This window comes from Lethenteron reissneri, chromosome 25, assembly GCF_015708825.2.
Source record: "Lethenteron reissneri isolate LAM-NWPU_2019-01 chromosome 25, ASM1570882v1, whole genome shotgun sequence".
Lineage (NCBI taxonomy): Eukaryota > Metazoa > Chordata > Hyperoartia > Petromyzontiformes > Petromyzontidae > Lethenteron > Lethenteron reissneri.
This window is the reverse complement of record NC_083803.1, coordinates 5,275,935-5,298,248: the sequence shown is the minus strand read 5'-3', so window position 1 is coordinate 5,298,248 and position 22,314 is coordinate 5,275,935. Positions and strand designations below refer to the sequence as shown.

At 51.3% G+C, this 22,314-nt stretch overlaps 1 protein-coding gene across 1 annotated transcript in view; it reads right to left on the bottom strand.

The window, feature by feature from the left end:
- Positions 1-211: 211 nt before the first annotated feature.
- Positions 212-22,314, bottom strand: part of LOC133346887 (serine/threonine-protein kinase MRCK alpha-like) — a 51,431-nt gene continuing 29,328 nt past the window's right edge. The window contains 23 exon segments of the mRNA XM_061558716.1: positions 212-3,611; positions 4,105-4,310; positions 5,043-5,160; positions 5,741-5,861; positions 6,381-6,498; positions 6,706-6,790; positions 7,128-7,225; positions 7,808-8,045; positions 8,824-9,224; positions 9,858-9,920; positions 10,594-10,810; positions 11,099-11,180; positions 11,453-11,592; positions 12,072-12,124; positions 12,127-12,207; positions 12,555-12,660; positions 13,391-13,474; positions 13,671-13,747; positions 13,896-13,993; positions 15,495-15,643; positions 17,975-18,028; positions 18,790-18,895; positions 21,712-21,880. Coding sequence (XP_061414700.1) covers positions 3,459-3,611; positions 4,105-4,310; positions 5,043-5,160; positions 5,741-5,861; positions 6,381-6,498; positions 6,706-6,790; positions 7,128-7,225; positions 7,808-8,045; positions 8,824-9,224; positions 9,858-9,920; positions 10,594-10,810; positions 11,099-11,180; positions 11,453-11,592; positions 12,072-12,124; positions 12,127-12,207; positions 12,555-12,660; positions 13,391-13,474; positions 13,671-13,747; positions 13,896-13,993; positions 15,495-15,643; positions 17,975-18,028; positions 18,790-18,895; positions 21,712-21,880 — 3,017 coding nt within the window. The 3' untranslated portion in view covers positions 212-3,458.

The following is a 22,314-nucleotide window of genomic DNA, read 5'->3' as shown; positions in this document are numbered from 1 at the left end:
AAAGTGTGGATCTCCTGGATAAGTAAAAAAAAACACATTTTTCAACACGTGAGTAGCATGTGACACATGTACAAAGTTACCTGGGCATCGTGCGAACCCAATTATCAGGTGAACTCGACCCCAAGCCATCACCGTGTGATCCGGTCACGAGATGCGAAGCAGTCATCGCTTCACAATGCCTTGCAAACAAGCGACCTCCACACACACCGCGGGTCGTCGATTTTTATGTTTATTTTGCAATGTTTTAAGGTTTGGTTAATATAAGATATCATGTTTGTGTCAAACATTATTACGAAGTGTTCTTAACCTGCTGCTGTCGATGCACTAACCCCTCTATAAATATTCGTGTGCAAAATAAAGAAAAAAAAGCCCCAGCACAATTTTAAGTTTATATTTCTTACAGCAAATTTCATTTAAAAACCAAGGTGTGATTTTTTTTCTCCGAACATTAATACAAGCGAACGCTCTTCTCTATGCCGCGTGCCTTTGATGTTAAAAAAAATACACCCACGTTATCATGCAAAACTGTACAACATTCTTACAGACGCAAAACAAAAACAAAATAACAAAGCTAGCAAGCCATGGGGGAACACGGTGTCGTCATCTGTTGCGTGTACTTTGTGTCAATTAATTCGCTTACAAAAGGCAACAAATACTGGCACTGAAATCACTGCCCACAGAGTCCCCGTGGCAGCCGCTTTCACATGCCCACCCCTCTCGCCCCACCCAAGATGTAACGCAACCCCCCATCCCCCCGCCCTAAAACCGTGTTGGGCCCAGCAGCCAGGGGATGGGGCCTCACTGGCGAGCACCTGGGCACCTCAGCGGCCTCGTGGGGCCCAGGCCCTCTATGGCAAAGAGGAGGGAGGGAGCAAACGAGCGAGTTTACGGAGCAATCTGCGATGAAAGACGCAGTGCATTGAACTACTCGGTGGAGAGTGAGCAGATGGCCTTCGGGGCCACATGGGTGGCTCCTTCCGATGGGACGTCACGTCCGCCCAGGGCTGTTTTGTCGTGTGGCCCGATGCCCGACTCGTGGATGCCATAGCTCCGGGCTATGGAGGCGACCGTGAAATTGGCCTCGGCTTGGCAACGCGACGAGGTCCCACATGGGGGCCCGTGACGAAGACAGTGGTGCGGCGGATTTGCGATGACGACGAATGCGCATCATGAGCGTGCGAGGCCTTCTCCCACATCACGTGGGTGCCCCGCCCACCACCCACAAACACTGCCACCCACATCTGCACACCATCCAAAACAATTTAAACATTTACAGCGACTTGGGCGGCACGGAGAGCTATGACGCACCCACGGGGAGCGTGGTGAAGATTATACAGCTGGGCCAGTGCACGTTTGGACCGAAAAAGTAATCAGAAGTTGCAGATATGAGAGATTATATTGGAAACACATGCGTAACACGTTATTACCCCCCCCCCCCCCCCCCTCAAAACAAGGACTGCTTGGGCGAGCCAGAAAATAAAACTAATCTATCTACAGTATGCAGATAACCTGAGACCCCAGAAACCAGATGAAGCTAGCACATTGGATGACAATTTTTGTCTTAATTTTTTGATTGATTGGCCGCCGTAATTATTCCCAACGACGGCAAAGAACAAACATGCACTTACACACACGCACGCGCGCACACTCGCACTAGTATTCACACTCTCGCACTCGCGCACACAAGTACATATTCTCACACTCGAGAGAGCGCACAGTTCAGGGTTGATGTTTCCAACTCGCTCATCACACCCCCGTCGACACTGCACAATTTCAAAATAAAGCATTTTTCAATCGGCGTCTACCACAGCACCCCCCCCTCCCCCATTTGCAAGCTCGACTATGTCTTGGTCACTGTCTAGAGTGAGGGAAATAAAACGAACGCTACAACGGGCGATAGGTAATAACATTGGGAGCAGCTTCTGTTCTGGCGACGGCTAAAAACAGTAGTAGAGACGGGTGCTCTGAACGCCGAGCAGGCAAACTTAGGAATCACTTTTTGCAACCTTGACATGGTCCACAATCCCCCTGCGCGCGCTGGCTCCACGGCACAGACCCTCGCAACCAACCCGCACACAATGCTTGGCGCACAGCGCACTGTTCCCGGTCGGAAAAAAAAGAAAAAAATCTCTCTGCACCCCACCAACACCACGAGGTAACGGGTCCCGCGCTGTGTCTGCACCACTTCGGCAACGACAACAACAAAATATTAAAAACGTGAAAGAAAAACAAACAAACACCTGCATGTTCCAGCGAAAATAACCACGTGAAAAAAGAACACACGCAAGTTTGTGATCGGAAATATCTTACAGAAATAAACAACCGCAACACGCGTTTGCCGTGCGTTGGGTCGACAAGAACACGCAACGCTGTAGTGTTTCCTAGTTCCACGGTGCTGCTGGTTTTGACCCCACCACCCTCGTCCCCGGCGCCTCCCGCTGCAAAAAGTGGGGGCTGTGAAGAAGACTCCGGGAGACTGCATATGCCGTCAGAGGCAGCCACCACAAAGCGATTGCTGGTCGCAGGAAAAAACGTTTAACAAACCCCCACCCACCCAAACGGTACAAGGCCCCCGCTCTGCTCCCAATAGGGACGACGCGGGGGGGGGGGGGGGGGGGTACGAGCGTGGCACAGCGCCGAGCTTCGCCGCTCGCCAAGCGCCCTGGTGCCTCTCACAGGAGAGGTTCTGCAGTGCCAGTGGCCGGTGGCCTTAGTGGTCGGATCACGGAGGCAGCGTGGACACGGGACAGCCGTGAGATGCACGGGACGTCCTACGTCCATCTGCTTGGAGGCTCCTGGAACCGTTGAATACGACGGGTGACCGCACGTAGCAGCAACGGCTCGGGGTTAAACAAAACAACTCTGCATGTTCTGAAAGTGGAACAAAATTCAGGACAATTTTAAGTTAATTCTTTTGTTTCTCAATTTTTTTTCTTTAAATCGGTAATTACTGTAATTATAGTTATTATATTATCGGTATTTATAACGAAACTCTCTTTAACACTCCCAGCTGCCCCCTCCCCTTGTCTCCGTAGACAGGCACAGGAGCCCCGGGTTGGGAGAGGGGAGCAACACAAAGAGGAATAGAAAACGAGTGTGAGTGAGTGCGTGCGTGCGTGGGTGGGCCCGGGGTCCCTTCACAGGCAGCGGTGTGGGGCATCTGGCGCGTGGAGCCCCGAGGCCCCACAGGAACACGACGTTCCATCGCTCCCACGCAGGCTGCGGCGGGGTGGGGCACGGGCGGGGTCACCTGGCGGGGCTCCCTTCAGGCAAAAGACAAACGTGGCTGGGCAGACCCCCCCCCCACCCCCCCCAACACTCCCAGCACCGGTTTTGGGCACACCCCCCCCCCCATCTTGTCCTCGTCGTTGCAGTCGTCACCATCGGGGGCGATCGAGGAGGAATGGCGCGGGCATGCGACCACCAACACCGCCGTTGGGTGTCGCGCGTGCCCAGACTCAAAGGTCCCACGGGGAGTGGCCGCCCAAACCGCCGCCACCAGCGCCGCCGCTGCTGCCGCCACCTTGGTTGCGCGGTGGAGACAGCGGGCTAGGCGGGCTGCTGAGGTTGGAGCTGTTGGAGGCCGTGGAGTGGCGTGGAGAGTCCGAGTCCTGCTTCGCGGCGCCGGCAGGAGAGGGCGAGCGAGTGCGCGAGTCCCGCGTGGGAGCGACGGAACGTACGGGCGGGGGCGGCGGACGGCAGGAAGACAAAACACACAGACACGTGGCAGAACACATGCACCACCGTTAGTGCACGCACACAATAACCTGAAAATTGCCGGTTGAGTGCCAGCCAAACGCAAATGATCCCACAACACGCAACACGAGCACCCGACAACACCGTCATCATGTTTGCCTTTTCTGGCGTGCTCCTGGATAGGTGGGATAATTGGCTGCATTCGCAAAACAAGCAGCAGCTTAAGTTTCCACTCGTTGTTGGCGAGCGGACCGGACAAAACGGCCTCCATCAATAATGCAGAATCGGTTTTGTCCCAATGCCTCGGCGGAGATGGCGCAGACACCACAGCCGGCGGGCACAAGCAAAGGTGGGGGATGGGAGGGATGGAGGGAGGGAGGGAGGCAGGGAGAGGGAAGTGGGTCTCACCTCGCGCTCAAACTCCGAGTCGGCACGGGGCCCGTGGCCCTCGCTGTGCTGGTCGGGGCCGCCCGACGAGAGGGACCCGTCCGAAGGTGACGCCACGGGCCACTTCTTGCTACCGGAGCCCCCGCTACCGGAACTGCCCAGGCCGGCACCGCCTGTCGCGCCGCCCGCCTCCCTCCGCCCTGCGCTGCCGTTCTGGGCAAGCGAGCCTGAAGCACGAGTGCAGCCACGAGCAACGACGCACAGACGCAATGACAATCCTTCACGTACGCACAACTAGAGACGCACATAAACACGAGTACACGCACATGCCCACATAAAACTAAAAAAAAACACACACACGTACAACCATATGTACATACACACAACAACACCACCAGAAAGACACCATTCTCTTGGCCGAAACCCACAATTTGAACTCAGATCTCAAGTGCTGGGTACTCGGCCACGCCAGCATTAATAACAGAACCGTGAACCCAACACACGTGTCTAGAGGCACGCCACCGCGTGACGGCTTCTCAATCGGATCCACCGGTTTTTGGGTCAAACTCTGCTGCGCCAGTGCTTCACACGTGCGGACTGTGCGAGGATCTGGCCTCTAGTCACGGTGGCGAGATGTTAACTACCTCGCCTGGTATACAGGTGAATGTGGGTTCGATCCCAATCCTGACGCCTGTATATTTGAAGTTTGTGCGTCTGTCTCCCCGTGGTCATGTGGATTTTGTCCGGGTCCTCCGTTTTTTCCCCTCCACACTCAGAAACGTGCGTTCAAGAGTATTTGGCCGGTATAAACTTCCAAGCGATAAGCCACTTTGCCGAGCTATCATATGTGGCCAGGTCACTTCTTGAAAAGAACTATATAGCTCATTGGGCATTGCACCTGGTTCATTAAAAATTGTTGAGTTTCAGTCGGGAGGAGTGGTGGGACGGCAAGCACTCACTGGGGCTGGTGGAGAGGCCGGCGTGCGAGTGCCGCGGCATGGCTGCCATGCTGGAGGAGCCCGAGATGGCGGGGCGCGGTCGCTCCTGCGGGTGCTCCTCGTGGATCGTCGACGAGCGCTGCAACAACGACAACGACAGCAGCAGCAGCAGCGACAGCAGCAGCGACAGCAGCAGCAGCAGCAGCGACAGCAGCGACAGCAGCAGCAGCGGGATGAGTGTCGATGCACGAGGCAGGCCGTGGCGCCGGCGCGAGCGGGGCGAGACCGCCTCAGCGTACCGACCGCCCCGTCCTCCCCGACCCTGCAAAGCCCTTTACTCGCTCAGCCAGTTGAGTTAACAGAGCCGATGGTAAATTAATGATAAATGCGTATTATTTATTAAAAGATTGGAGTCATACTTCGCGATGCTTGTCCAATTTCCTTTTCTTAAAAGAGTCTTTTGCTCGTAGGAGGAAACCCACCATGCATATGGGCTAAATAACACTCGAAATCCACAAGGATGGGCGATGAACCGAACTGCTGTAATTCCCCCACAATCTGCGGGACCGGGAGTCGCTGCGCGACAGAATCTACACAACCCTCCCAAACGCTGCCTCCGAAGCGCTGTGCTACGAAAGGAGTGCGCCACCGCAGGTCTGGAAGCGACGATTTGAGACAGGCGGCGTTGCGGCGCCACCGACGCGGCACAGCAATCTCACCACGGGCAGGTCCATGAGCATCTGCATGCCGTCGCCGGGGCCCATGTGCGCCACGTGGTTGAAGTTGGTGGGACCGGAGATGAGCTTGGAGCGCAGGTCTGGGTCCCGTATAATCATCTCCCTGCAGAGCACGAGTGAGGGGGGGGGGATGATGCGGGTCAACACAGGGTGTTCTGTCTCAACCAGTTTGCAAGTGGTAAGCGAATTGCTTATTAGGGCAATACTCTCCAAACGAGCACGCGAGTGGAATCATGGCTAGTCTGTGCCAAAGCAATCGGCATGTAATGCACGTGGCACACCATTCATTCTGCCGCTTGTGTAACGCAGCAAACGTTAATCAGACTGTAAAAGTCGTTAAATTAAAATCGAGTCTTAAGCTCATGATGAATATATTGAATCAAGCGCAAATATTAATCGCTTTTAAATTCACGTACCCTTAACATTGAGACCACACTGGATCCAATATTTTCACACCACAATATATTGTAAAAGTATTAACAAGGCATGAGAAATAAACCAAAGCGCCCATTGACACAAAAAACTGCAAAACGAATCGGATCACAGAATGAGTTAAGTGCTAAACCTATAAAGTTTGGAGAATCGAAAAAAAACACGCGCAAACACGTGGCAGGGTGGGCACCTCAAGGAGATCTTCTCGTCGTCCGGCACACGGTAGGAGAAGTGCCTCCGGCTGCGCATGCGGATCAGCTGCTTCCGGCTGTTGTCCGACGTCTCAGGCACATGCAGGTCCTCGCCCTCTGTAGAGGCACGCATCGCACGCGCGCGCACATCTCATTCCCCGTCGCCGTTGTGCGGCGTACGCGCTCCCGTCGCTGTCGCCGCTTAAACGGTCAAGCCGGACTTACTCGGGGCGACGACGCCAACACGGGCGCCGCAATGGGAAACGTGGCAGCCGTGCCAAGTTTCCGGCGATGTCTATGCAAGAGCACCCCCCCTTCTCCTACCTGCTTGCTTGTTTTGGAAGTAGATGAGACGCACGGGCTCGGAGGGGAGGAGGTTCAGGGTGCCCTGGGGGTTCAGCGGCTTTATCTGCACCACAGGGAGGAGAGATGCACAAGTCGAGGGTCAGTCCTCACAGGACGGGCACAACACAAAAGCTTCGACAAACCTCGGAGGACGCCTGAAAGCTCCACAGTCATCCATGTAGACGATGCTAAAGAGCCGATCGGTGGTGTCAATTGCTAAAATGACCCGTTAAAAAAATCTTACGCTGACTAATAGTTCAAGATTATTAAGTAAAAAGATCCTGTGCAAATTAGGTCAGGTTGTCATCATAATGAAATAACGACTGTCAATTAACTTTTCAATTAACTAGGAGGGACAGCGATTTGCTAATTTAGCAATATAGTAAAACAGCGAGTGGCACCTTTTTCAGCGGCAGTGTCTGTATCCACTCCATGGTGATGATGTTGAAGATGTCGACTGTGTTCTCACTGTACACCGAGAGGTACGGAGGGTTGTAACCTGCGACGTGAGGCAAAACAAAGTCAACACCGACGCAGTTACGCAGCAACGATACAGGTGCCAATGGGGCTAATAGTTTAACTCAACTATTTTTTTACCTTATCAGGTAAGGCCCACAGAGCTATACTGCTCTTTTTCTGAATGGAGTGGCGGCTTATCACGCGGAAACATGTATAGCAGCCAAATCCTCCCAACGCATGTTACTGAATGTGGAGGGAAAAATTGGAGCCGAAGGGAAAAAAATTAACACAGGTGGGGTCAGGGTTGGGATCGAACCCATGCCCTCCTGCATACCGGGCGAGGGAGTTAACAACTCGCCACCGTGGCGACTTACAGCAAAAATTGGAGTCGGAGAGAAAAAATAATAATACAGGTGGGGTCAGGGTCGGGATAAAACCCATGCCCTCCTGCATACCGGGCGAGGTAGTTAACATCTCATAGCCACCGTGGCGACTTACAGCAAAAATTGGAGTCAGAGAGAAAAAATAATAATACAGGTGGGGTCAGGGTCGGGATCGAACTCATGCCCTCTTGCATACCGGGTGAGGTAGTTAACATCTCATAGCCACCGTGGCGACTTACAGCACGCAGTGGGAGGTGCTGGCCACATGAGCTCCTGCTGGCGCGAGCGGCGGCCCTGCCGGTCCACGTAGATGCCCACACAGGAGAAGCACAGCAGGTACTCGCGTGCCGGGCCGGGTCCGCCCACGATCTCCACGCAGCACAGAGCGTCTGCTGGAGCGCCACCGCCCGCCGCCAGGAAGCTCAGCGAGGGGTCCTCGGCCTGCACCAGGCAGTGGCCCGACGCCTCCTCTCCGGCCTGCGCCAGTGACACGGCAACAATACAACATGGGCACAACGCACGAGGCAAAGTCAGAAATACAGGAAACAATCTGGACAATGCAGCGCACATCTGTTGGTTGTTGGAAACGGCAGTGGTATTTGAAAGTACCGTACAGGCAAGGATTAATTCTCTGACTTGCTAAATATGACTGCTAAGCTCACATGTGCATGAAATTGTGTTTTCCGTTCATGGACGTTTTCTAGTCATAATAGATTCTGTCATGAACCACAGGTACAAAGGAGAATACATTTCATGAAAGGAATTGTGACCCGGGACCATGACGCAATTCATAATGTCATGGAGTGGGTGAATTATTGCGTGCCCAGCAACTGATTAAGACTTGAAAAAGAAACCAGCAGAATATTCAATATACGTACATACATTGGTGTATAATTTTATAAGTAACACAATATAGCATTATTATATAATTCCCAATGTCAAAAAATCACTTTAAGGTGTCTTATTATCTATACCAATGGTTCCTAACTTTTCTGGAGCCACGGAACCACTCTAAACTCTCAACTAATTGTCATCGAAGACGAGCGGTAAACAAATTTGCTGTTTTTGAAGAAATATATCTTCAACAGTGCCACTGCTGATTTCCCATGGCTTTACAGACGACCAGCACTCTGCGGATCAAAAGTTAGGAGACTATATGGCACTGATCATCAAGGACGCGATATAATCACTAACGTCAGCATGGCCAAACCCACGGAGCAGTAAAACCGCCGCAGGGCGTGTGTGCGCCCGTTACCCCGGTGGCGTAGATGGCGAATCCGGACTGGTATCCCACGCAGATGCCCTCCGACAGCACCGCGAGCCACTGCGCCACGTTGGGCAGCTGGTACTCGCGAATCCGGCGGTGGCGCGTGCGCGCAGCACCGCCCATCAGCTCGTAGCACACCAGCTGGCGCTTCATGGCCAGGCAGAGGAGGGCCGAGCCGGCGGCGCCGAGCCCGCTGGGACGCCCTGCCGCGATCGCCTGGCAGTTCTTGGCCTCGGGCACCTTGTAGGGCTCATGCTCCAAGCCCTCGAGCGCCTTCCACACGTAGAGGCGCAGCTGACGGTTGCGGCCGGTGATCACGGCCACCAACTGCGCCTCCGGGATCAGCTCGATCTGCGTCACCTTTTTGCAGTCGTCCACGCGCACGATCACTGTGGACGCATGCCGCATGTACGCCTTTGTGTTTAGAGATCGCCACCCAGTGGCAGGTGAGAAACGAACCGATATTGGACGAATCGGATGATTAAAATATGGCTTCTCTCGCTAATGATTCACATCGATGAATAATGCGTGTGAGAATAATTTACAATTTAAGTCAGCTGTATGTGAATGACATGCCAGTGTTACGTTTAAGATTAAAAAAATTAGATGGGAAAAAAACGAGACAATACAAACGGGATTGCAATAACCCGTGACCCAGGATCGTTTATGGTATATTGAACAAATTCAGATGTGACTCGTGAAGTGGTAAACAAGATGCGACAGTGCTTGATGATGTGGAAATGTACGTATTTAGTCCAGGATTCCAAGAAGGTCAATATATCGAAATCATAGCCTGCTATATGTATAGCTACAAAATGTATAATCATGGTGGATTGTGGGCAATGAACAAAATAATGGTAGGGGCAGGCCCTGATAGAACCTGCCTCTCAAAAGGCTTCCGTGCACACGTTCGTGACCAGTGCAGAACTGCTGAAGTGAATGGCGATGCATTGTGTTCCTGCTACAAGGTGTTTATTGTATTTTCTGATGAGGCATTATACACAAGGGTTGTGCACACTTACCATCATTGGTGACTTCGAGCACATAAAACCCATCTTCCGCTCCAAGTGCTATTCTATCGTGGTCTGCACGCGCACACACACACACAAATAGAAGGATCCCGTATTTCACCATGCAGGCTCTCATGGCAAGTGCTGTTAGCGGGCACGTATCAAGGAATACTACTGGAGGGCGTGGTGATGTGGCCAGTATCTCACAAAGGCCACGCTTTGTCTCCCCAGTGCTTGCATTAGGACACTACACCAGGTACTCATTTAAGGCCGAATTGATCTTGTGGAAGCTCAGGACCAGTCACGATATTTGCTAATTGTTGGGGCAAATGCAATCGGCGAGCACCTACGAAGGCTGGAACGGCACACGATGGGGTGGGTGGGTGGGCAGTACCACGCCTGGCTACCTTCATCTCCCCAGATGTTTACACAACACACCATATACTCATTTGAGAACGAGTCCACCTAGGGAAGGCCCAAGACCGGTTCAGATAACCGTCGCTGGTGTTGGCCCATGAGCGGGAATCAAACGGGGGTCGCCGGGTTCACGACGCAGCATGCTAACCACTACACTACCACTCCACCATATTCGTACACACCCAATTGAATATCTGCACACACACAGACACGTGCACAACTGCCAATTGACAAAGCAACGCACGGCGGTGAGCATGAACTCTTCCCAACGGCTTGCCGAGCGCAAGCTTCCCATTGTGGAGGCCAGCTCCGTGTCCATGCCCACTCTCACCGATGACGGCGGCGGACAGGGTGGTCTTGATGTAGGGCAGGCCGCTCTCAAAGGCCTCGCGCGCCTGGTACACGGCACGGTCCTTGAGCTTGTTGCGCTTGAGCAGCCTCTGCAGCTCGCTCAGCACGCCCACCCAGCGCTCCTTCTCCGTCTCGGTGTCCGCGAGGATCAGCGTCGATAACCTCGTACGGGGTGTCGTCAGCTGCGTCGCCGTCACCTGCAGTGCATGCGATTGGTGTGTGTGTGATTGGTGTGTATAATTGGTGTGCGTAATTGGTGCGTGCGATGCATGCGATGCGTGCGTGCAGAGTAACGTGCGACAAGAGTTTTTTTTGTTGCACCGTGACACCGCCTGCAAATAAAATCTGAAATGTGGGACCTGTTGAGTTCCATGCATTTGCTGTGATCCTGAGATCAAGCCGGTTGGTGTCGCTGTGAATTCTGGGGTTTCTGCAGCTCGATTGGCGTGTGGTGGCAGGAGCTCAGCTGTAGCTGTACGACTCACCCTGAAGATGGAGGGCACGTCCTTGCGGTTGGCGTGGATCACGTCGGAGGCGAGGACCGAACTCACAGAAAATTCCTCATCCCTGCATTCCGTGTACACACAAACGCAAAATCGTTTACGCGTACGTTTAAATGTGCAACGCTGAAAGAGTCGAGTGACAGGTCAGCAGACGTTAACCACTACTCATCCCTACTTGCGCAATGTATAAATTATTTTAAAAAAAATTAATTAAAGAGGTGCAATGCTCTTTGTTCACATCTACAAGAAAGGTCACTTGATTCAGGCTGCCAAATATTAAATGTGCACCACTGGACTCCTCCACGAAGCACCGTGCTGCCCGGCCGAGTGGCTGACCTCATGTCGATGACGTGGCTGACCCCCACATTTGGCAGTGCCGTCTTGCCCTCGGGGATGTCGAACAAAACGAGCTTGAGATCGCACACCACCGCGTACGCCCTCTGCCAGCCCTTCTTGACGCCCGCTGGCTTCGGCACCTGCGAGAAGATGGAGAGGGGGGGGTTACGATCCGCGACATCCTTTCTGTGCCACGTGGTATTCAGCCTCACTCTACGGAATGTCTCAGAAAGGTAGTTTGATACAAATGCCATGGATGATAGTCAACTTGGTCAAAATCCATGGCAAAGTCAATATGGAATCGAGAGTTTCAAGCAGTGCCACCTTCTGGAGTTCACAGCCAGCTATGTTCAGTGGAATTGTGGCTATACTCTGTGACAGAAATTCCAAAAACAATGAGGACCGTTCCGTACACAACTTTCTGTCCATCCTTGAATAAGAAGAGCTTTTTAAGGGAAAGGCTACTTATGCCGAGCTGCAACACGAATCCCAATTCTCTCGAATTGACGGACGCAGTGGCCCTGTGACCAACCGCCAGTTTCACACTCGTGGCCACTTGTGAGTCACGCCAGGGCACCAAGACGTCTGGTAACAAGCTAGCGCGGCGCTGGGGCCTCACCCGCACGTATCCCTCGTAGGCAGTGCCGGTGCCACGCTGCGGGTCGATACCAGGGGCCGGCGTGTCTGGTCTGCCGGGATGGGGCACACCTGGGGTGCCTTCTCGGCACACGTCACGTGGCATGAGAAGCCGCACACTGCCGAAAAAAAGGGGGTGGGGGGGGATGCATGAGGATACATGCACGGACACAAGATATACACACACACACGAAACAAAGCACATGCAAGGAAAGACACATGCATGCGTGCACACGCGGACACACACACGCACGTGTACATGCAGAGACATCCACACATACACAGAAACACACAATCGCATAAGCACACAAGCATAAATCTAAAGTGCGGCACCAGTAGGCGTTAACATACTAAACTGAAACACACCAAGGCAAAATATATATTTTACTCTTGATAACAATACGGTGTCATGACAAAAATGTGCGTGACCCTAACACCACGACCAGCGCACACGTGCTGGTGGTACCTTCGCATGCGCAGCCTTGCCGCACCAGGCCCAACATGAGGGAGCTGCACTGGCTGCACTTGGTGGGGCTGCTGAATGTCCGCACCACCAGCGAATGCGCCTTTGGCTGGAAGAGGGCAGCACGGGATTGAGGGGTTGGGAAGAATGGCAACAACGAAACCATCCGAATTAATACTTGTTGTGCTGTGTGTGCAAGTTTGTGTAAGTGTGAATGTGTGCCCGTGGGGAGCGGTAGCGTAGTGGTTAGCGCGCTGCGCTCCAAAGTTCAATTTCCGCTTGTCGCCACCAACACCAGTGATGATCATCCGAACTGGTCCTGGGTCTCCCCTAGGTCGACTCGGCCTTAATTGACAACCTGGTGCAGTGTGCAAGCATCAGCATTGAGTGGACATAAAAGGCCATGCCCTTGTGTGCCGTGTTGGCCTTAATAGGAATTTGATAACAACACTTTTCCCAACAGTCTGTTAAGACTATAACGGGGATCTTTGTATTTTGAGTAGTGACAGGTTGCGGAGTTGGAAAAATAATCCTGTAGCCACCGAGTTAAATTTCTGCTCAACCAAAATCGCTGGCGAATATTTGAACCAGTCATGGACGCCTCCCAAGGTCGACACAATCTTATAATTGTACCTTTGACAGTGTATAAACGTCACCACTCGAGAGACAAAGACGACCAAGCGTGGTTCTCGCCACACCGTTCGTTCGTGTGTGCCATCCAATGTAATTACTACACAGCACTTGCCCGAACAACCTATTGTAGAGACTGCATGGGAGAAATTGGCATTTTGTTTTGTGTGGAGGCGGGGGGGGGGTGGCACGGCCAGCAGCGGCAATACCTTGGGCTGTGCAGCCGTGGAGTGCACAGGCAGCGAGGTGGCGCGCGACAGCTGAGAGACGGGGCCGGGACGCAGCTCTGCATCCTGCGCACGCCACACGACATACGAGTGCTGCTCAAGGACGGCCTTATAAGAGGTGCTCGCCATCAGTACTCACCACACCAGTTCGTCAGGCTAAAATAGGGGATCTATTGTGCGATAAAGAGTGGGCCAAACTTCCTATTAGCTTAACTTATTACGGAAACAAGGAATGTAAACAATGGTGCACGGGGCAACTTACGTCTGGCTTGTCGACCGGTGACGACGGTGTTTCATAATATCGCACGAGGGAGTTCCTCGAGTCCTGTTGTTTGAGACCTGCGCAGAGTGGTGGCAACATGAATGCTTGGGGCATTGTCCACTCACGACGCGCTGGGTTAGGGACACCGAACATTGGCCGCCTCAAAAGGTGACAATGCAAACTCGAACACTGCACCACCGTTACGTTCGGGGGCTGTTATGTTACCTTTGTCTGGTTGCCTTTTCATCTCGGCCACTTCTTTCTTAAGGATGTCCAATTCTGCCATGAGGCTGCTGTTCTTCTTCTCAGTCTCTTGCAGTTTCCTGTGAATTAAAATATTTGTATTAAAAAAGAAACGCCTCATAAAGCGTGTTAACCACAAACTTAACCACGCTTGGGATCGCCACAATCTCGTGAATTATTATTTTTACGGGCCACCAGTGGCACAACGCAGCCCTCAAAGCAGCCTGACAAATTTTTACACGTGAATTCCGTTAGGGATCGCCGCTAAATAAAACCACACATATTTTTAGACGACAATTTAATTTAAAGCCGTTTCCACGCACAACAATGCCGTGTCTTAGCGATAAGTACAGACTCAAAAGAATCGGCGCACTGCACAGGGGATAATGTTTTCCCATTCCGGGGCCTACGCCCATAATGCTTTCCTTTGAGGAGTAAAACTTCAAGTACTATATATATATTTTTGTCTGTGTTTACACACCACCCCAAAGCGGTCAGGTCTTGAGTTCCCTACTGGGGCTGACAGGAGTATGAGTGACGAGCACGCCCCAATAATCACCCCGAGTAATTTTCTCCCGCGACGGCATACCTAGGGTGCTCGCCTTCAATGACAGGAGAGGGGGGGAGGGCAAGTGGGGGGGGGGGGGGGGAATTGAAAAAAATAAACAGAGCAGTCTCTGCGGTTTGTTTTGGTAAAGCGCAGGCATTCACACAGTGAGGTGTTTGTCTCAAATGTCCAAGTGCGGCACGTGCTGGAATGCGGTCGATTGTGCCGGTGGGAAGGCAGTGTTGGTGTCGCTACCACTAGGGGGCTGCCAAACACTTCCCCGGCAGTCGGATATCACCTCGTCTGGTCCGCCCGGATCGAGCACGGTTTCGGATTTATTACGCGAGTCCCAGTTAACGTTCATCCAAAGGCACTGTCCATGAAATGTCCAAAAATTTACAAATGTACGTATTTATGGATGGGTTCAAATGTATAGGATGAAAAGTACAGCAGGGTAAATACAGATCCATAATAGAGGTTTAAGCTGACAACTGACTGCATGTGGTAGTGTGTCAAGAATAGGAGGGGGTGGTGGGGTGTTTCCAAACAAAGTGGGCAGTGGTGGAGATGAGCATCCTCCCACTGACCCACTGAGTCAAGATTGACACAGGGGATGGAGACGTCAGTGGCTGCTCGAGCAGAAATCAAAAAAATTGGTAAACAGGAGAGACAAGTTTCGATTTAAAGCTTCCGTGACTGCAGGGATTCATCGTCTTGGTTCTTTCGGTAAAGTCACGAAGAAGGGAAATAATAAAATAATAAAACTACAACATTTTACTTTTATTATTTCCCTTCTACGGGACTTTACCGAAAGAACCAAGAAGAGGAGAGACAAGGTCTCAGAGATGTGGGATGGGAGGCAAGGGCTCGAGGTATTGATAAAACTAAGATGGCAATCTTGCAGTATATTGTGTGACATTGGCATGAGGTTTGTGTGACATCACCAAGCAATTCGGGGCAGCACTGATGCTCACGCTCTGGCGTTTCCGCTTCCCGCCGTCGCGTTCACACTCACACAGGACATCGGCACTCACCCCTCGGTGGCCATGTGCGTGGCCTTGATTCGCGTCAGCTCCTCCTGCACGCCCTGCTTGGCACGGATCTCCGCGTCAAGCGCAGACTGCAGCTCCAGCCGCGCGGACATCTCCACCTTCTGGCTGCGCCTCGTCTTCCACAGCGTGTCCTGCCCGAGTCACAAGGCGGCGAGCACGGCGCCGTCAAACGCAACGCCCCTCTCCCATCTCGACCTCGCAACTCCCCCACCCCTCCCCCGAATCCATGCTGTCCCCACGACATGTGCGACTGTCAACGCGGGCGCCTGATGCCGCATCATCAGGCGCCTGCGTGACGCCAAGACTGGCGAGCGTGAGCAGTTACGTAGGCACTGCGTGAGACAAAGCTGTCGATGGACTTGGCGCCTGAGCGGCTGCTGTTATGATGCACCACCGGATGTGCCTATAGAACACACTCTATATGACTGTTCCATCACTTGTTTGTTGCCTAAACTCCCACAATGCATGCCATGTGCGTGACTATACTTAATCTGCTACCAGTATGCCACTCTTATTTTAAATAAAGCATGTGCAAATTTTTGCTCTATTTCGAGATAAACGAGATCAAAGGAAAGTATGACAGGGTCCCTGTAGTCTTTATCAATGTTGTGTTTTTTATGCAATCTGCATATACGGGGCATTACACAGCCCTCTCTTACAATGGCCTTGACCCCAGAAGCATGATGCAAGCCCTGCAAACACACAGCCAGTCAGTAACTCCCCTCCCGCAGTGACTAAGCGGCGACGAAAACAAGCAACAAAGCTTTTGCCGTCCAGGCTTTCAAACAAAAGCGAACAATAGCTAAAACTGGCACATCTCCTTGCAGTCTTTCCATATTATGCATTGTGCGAATGTAAACTAGGAGGGATCACAAAGGCCACTCGTGGTCACTCGGCGGAAGGTGGGGAGGGGGGCGGCTCTCGCCTAGGAGGCCAGGATGTGGTACGTGTGCACCACATCTCGTCACCGAATGTGGTGCGCATGAGGCCGTGGGTTCGATCCCGACCCTGACGCCTGTGTATTTGGAGTTTGCATGTTGTCCCGTGATCGTGAGGATTTCTCTCCGGGTAATCGTTTTTTCCTCCACAGAAATACTCTCAACGTGCGTTTAGAGTATTTGGTTGATATAAATTCCACGTGATAAGCGACTTTATTGAGCTATCATTTGTAGCCAGGTCGCTTCTGAAAAAAAGAGCTATACAGCTAAGTGGGCCTTACCTGGTAAAATAAAAATAGTTTAGTTATATTAGTTTTCACTTCCGTCATTAAGAGCAGAGCCGGGACCAAACACAAGGCATGTTCACGTGAAATTCACGACGAAGCAAATATTAAATATAGGACGCACTTGATGTTTGTTTTTACGCAAGGTTATACTCGAATCTCGTTTGTTTTTGTTGAAATTCTAATCAACTATGCTCAAGCAAAAACACACCATCAACCAAAAAGCGACACCTAAATATTTACTTTAGTGTACAATTTCAGTTATCTTACGACATGTTTATTTAAGTCGTGTTTATTATTGCAAATTATTATAAACAGAATTCAAGTAAACAAAGAGAAAATTAAAGAGTAAAAATGTGCAACGGCAGAGGGGACCAGGAATGCCGCAGTGCACAATGCAATGACAACGGTAGAAGGTTTGGCAAAACGTGCAGTGGAAGAGGTTCGTTGCAGTTCTTGGTGACATGGCAGCACTGAGTGGCCGGGCCAACAGTGCGCGGGAACTACAAGGGGACGTCGTAACCATGGGAGGTAGTATGAGGTAGAGCAGAGTGGACATGCGCAGAGATCGCTTGCCAACACGTCACGCAAAGATATCTACTCTGGCCAGGCGGACGAGCCTTTTTGGCCGACCTGCCTTCGCCGATCTCCGAGGGATGAACGATCCCCGCTGCTATCGGCTTCGCTTTCGTCCCGAGCCGACGTAGCAACAAGCGGCCCACCCAATACGATGGGGTTTGGCTCGTACAACCAGCCGTCACAAAACTGTATGCGCTCATTTGTCTCTGCTATTGTTGGCACTTGTGGCTAAATAATGAAAACAATAACAAAGACTCTGCACAGCTCTAATCTACGGGTTTTCCACTGACGGCCTCATGCCACGTGTGTCGTTGCCTTTCTGCGCTCAGTGAGCGCAGAAGATAGAATGAAACGTGCTTAACATTGAAAATTATTAAGTTCTACGTTATGAACTTAGGCCTTTGTCACGAGTACACCCGCACATTTCCCACGTTTGGTCACTAATTCCACGAGTGTTAATGCATGACCAGACTTTGCCACCGACACCAAATGTGCCATTTCAGAGGGAGGGGAACCATACGATAAGGCACAAGATTTCAAAATAACAGGAAAAGCTTCCACATGATTCACACACAAACACACACATGAAACGGGTGGGATGTGCTCTTTTGAAATTAACATTCTTACAGCAGGAATATGGTTGAAGGCGGCTGCCGCTTACCTGCCTAGCGCCATCGGACTCTGTGTAGTTGTGGCAATAAGGGCTCAGTGTGTTCTGCAGAAATGCGGCAAAGATGGAGTGGAACAGAAGAAGCAACCCAAGTAAGACACAAAATGAGACACCAAGAAAAACGTAAAGACAGAAAAACATAGCTCAACGAACTGTTCTTTTCAAGTGGAAAATCATCATTTGTAAAAAATTGAGAGAAAAAAGGTTAAATGAAGAGCAAAAAATATGTTTTCTCAAGCGGGCAACGATTAATAATAAAGTTAGGAGCTGTGAAAGAGTGGAATGGAAGCAGGCGGAGAGATGGGCGATTTGACGTCTTGCGTGACAGCATGCCGGCGGGCCCCCATCAACACACGAGTAGCCCGCAATAAGCGGTGTACAATAACCACGCCATTATTACGTACGCGATAACACACAGAACATCATTGCGTGATGTACAATAACCAAGACATTTCCACGACCAATGTTGACAAAAACAAAAACGTAAAAATCGCCGCGACCAGGATAACTATGGAATCGCTGCATCTCACAACTCGCCAAGACATTGGTCCTCACCGTTACTTCCCAAATAAGGACTGTGGGAAAGTGAACTAACAGCGCGCACTGTTGTCCGATATAGAACAGCACCGCAAGTGCAGTGGGAGACGGAGAGGAAGTCCTGTGTGTCGTACACACACCGACAAAGTGCGAGCAAACACTGCCCAGGCCCAAGCCGAGAAGTGTCCCATCTAACACGGGGATATTCACCGAATCGCTCGCTGGGAGTGTTTACACTCTCTGGTTTGAACAAAGCGCCGTCCCCATACCATGGGTTTGGCGCCGAGGCTGGAGTTGCGCAAGGAGTCGAGGTCCTCATTGAGCTTGGTGGCGAGGGCCTGGAGGTAGCCGCGGGCGTCCTTCTCGTCGCTGACCCTGCATCGCGGGGGTACGCAGACAAAGACAGCCAATCGCACGAAGAAGCGCACGCATGTCATACTCACAGGCAAATATATGCGCCTCGGGTAACAAACACCCAACAAGAATGTAATGGTTAGCCTCTGGAATTGGTCAAGTGCTGTTCAGGAGCACCTACAAAGACAGGCACTGCTCACTAAAGACGGTGCATGTGTAGAACTACACTTGGGGTCCCCCTTAGTTCTTCCCGACGATGCTGTTCAGACAACTGCATCTGCCGCTTCTTTTCGGTTCGAGTTGAGCATGCCGAGGAAGTGGTCAATTTTCAATGGAGTTTCGATCATCGTACTTAGCGATGATATGAATGGAAGCATCACATATCACCTTACACCAGTGTGCTTCATTGCCAGGCCCGCAGGCCACTGGCAGCCCCTGATGGCCTTTAGTGCAGCCCCTGACGCGCGGCCCCCGACAATACACAAAAATGAAAACCCCCATCGTGCGGTCAAACCCCAATGGTTTCAAATGTGTGGCAGACCTCACACCGATGTCTTATCAGTGAAAGTGGTCCCCCTCTGAAAATTCGTGAACAACACTGCCTTACACGGTGGCACTGATAGAACGCTTTCCACTCAACATTGAGTGAGCGACTTCAACTCGCACGTGGTCGTACATGGGCGCGGTGCTGTCCTGTTGGCAAGCCAGTCTTTAGACTTTAAAGTTCACACCACGCTCCACTCGATAAACAACGATTCACCCTCCTGCACCTGCGACGTTTATGATTCAGCCACAATTCAAGTCAAAGAGATGCTTTTTTGTCTCGTCATTTGCATTGTGTCTGGCATTTCTTGTCTAGGTTGTCGGTCCCGTTCAGTCAATTACCATTTGCTAAAAGATTGCATAAATAGCCAATAACTGATCCATACACACAGAAAACACAATTGAATGTTATATGTATAAACACTGATTTGAAGCTTTTGTCACTGCAGGAATCCATACTCTTTGGTTATTTCGGTAAAGTCACGTAGGTAGAAAAATAAAATAGATCACGACGTTTCGATCGCAACACAAGCGATCGTCATCAGGTGAGACAACCACAGCAAGAAAAAACTGCTGTCGGCTTGTGTTGCGATCGAAACGTCGTCATCTATTATTTCTCTACCTACATGACTTTACCGAAAGAACCAACGAGTATGTATAAACACAACATGGGTGTAAGAACTCAATTTAAATCACTCTTAATAAATAAATCGTTTCATGCCCTACCGCTCCCACAGTGCTCTCCATGCTCAGACACGTTGCTTTAATAACCAAAAAATTAACCCTCGGGACTCCTGAGCCACATGTCGCCCACGGCAAATGTGCAAGAACGTTCACTCAATACGGGTTGAAGAGGCATGGCAAAGTGACCCTCTCATTAGATGCAAGACCAAGGTTTACATTGGCTGCGGGTCAAGCATTCCTGCTTGGCCGTTCTCCCACTGTGCTCCCCGCTGAAATTTTCGCCACGAACACATCCAGAGATGGAGGGAGGGGAAGTGGGGGGTGGTGGAGGAGGGGAGAATGTGTATTGCTGTGGGATGGTTGCGTGGCATGGAACACACGTCCCGACGGTGATCGCTTTCAGACAGTGTCTTCCTTAGCAATGGCATTGACAAATATTTTTCTGGCGTGTGGTGCCACATGCCGAAAGCAGTTCCACGAACGTATTGCGGTAACTTTCACATCAATGCAGAAGTTTGCGTGAACGTCCACTCGTCAGAAATGTATCGCCGGCTGCAAGCGAGGCTCGGAAAATACTGCTGCATCTGCTACCAATTTCCACTTTGCAAAAAACATCTTTTGAAAATGTTCGATCGTAAAAAAAAGAAAATGAAAAAAGATCAAAAACGTTGTTGCTTTTGAAAAAACACACGAGAGAGCAAGTTATGTAACACCCGGAGCTTAAATATGCAGAAAACAACTCAATGAACCGCCTCAAACCACAAAAACAGAGACCTTGTTTTTCTGCGAATGAGCCCTCACAATCAGCCACCGGTGAATGTTTTGCGTGGTCGGTCAACGAGACTTGTGGCCAGGGAACATCGCTGGGCCAGGAACAACAGCAGAACTCGCAGCCTGACCAAGCTGACCGCTATTCCAAGGAGCTTTTGGTTCCGCAGTGCGGCACGTGCCTGCTGCAAATTTGTACAACTGCTTACTCGCAACAGTCAATGAAGTGTTTCTTGCCAAACTCCTTGTGAGTCAGTGTGGGTTCCGGGCTTCCAAGGAACATATCCGTGTGTGCGTGAATAAATATATAAAACTGTTAAACTATGTCCTATCCATTTCCAAAAGGGGACACTACACTTTTGTGAGAGGATTTCCAGTCCAAATAGTGTGCAACGTAACACTTTGTTATTCTTATTTTTTTCTCAATGTAACCAGCTGGGAACACACAGGGCTTCTTTTATATTTCAATAAGCGTGCAAAACCTACCGGGCCGACACGGTCCGGGAAAAGCATGCCGTGTGAATATCATCCGTCGATACCCCCGAACAGGCTTTGCTCACGATGTCACCCACGGGCCCCTTTCCCCTCGCTCCTCTCTGCCACCCCCTCCCCTCCTGCCCGATGCCACGGTCCCAATGCCCCTGGGCTGGCACCGCCTCGCGGCAGTGGCGCCAGCGCGAGTGCCGGGCCCTGCAGTGGAGCGCCGTCACGCCTCCCCATCCCCGCGACTCTCTCCACAAACACGGCCGCTCGAGGGCTCCGATGGTGACCAGAGCGGTTGGTGGACATCGCTGGTTTGAAGTGCTTGCGAGAGAGCGTTGCGCATGTGCAGGTATACCCACCACTGGATGATCTCGGTGATCTGTGCCTCCCAGTGCGCAACCGACTGCTTCTTGTCCTCCAGGTCACGCAGCTCATCCTCCAGCTGCCGCTGACTCCCCGAGAGGCGCTCCACCTCCACGGCAAGCTGCTCGGGGTGCGGGAGAGGAGAGCAGATGACGACGATGACGGCTATTTATAACAATTAAGTCAATTGAATCATGTAAAATGAGAAATTATAGCCCATGTAATAATAACGGGAGTTCTTTATAACCAGGAAACTGGTGCTGAGGGCACGAGACCTTTTAAGAAGTATCCTGCTTGGAATGTTAGGTCCAATTATGAATTTTAAAAATGTTGTAAAAGTGCTTGGAGAAACCCACAAAGAAATGGGATTAATGCTAAAATGTCCACACAAACAGGTCAGTAACTAACTTTACTCTATGCCATCCCATTCACCACCTGTCCAACCCAAGGTATATTGTAGGCAACTTTCCGGCATGTTCCCACAACGGACCATCATTGAGCATACCACATCCTCCTAGTCCAGGACAAGTGTTCACAGTTTCTCAAAACCTTCACGAGAAAGCAGGGTGGCAGCAACCGTGCCTTACTGATCTGTCCAC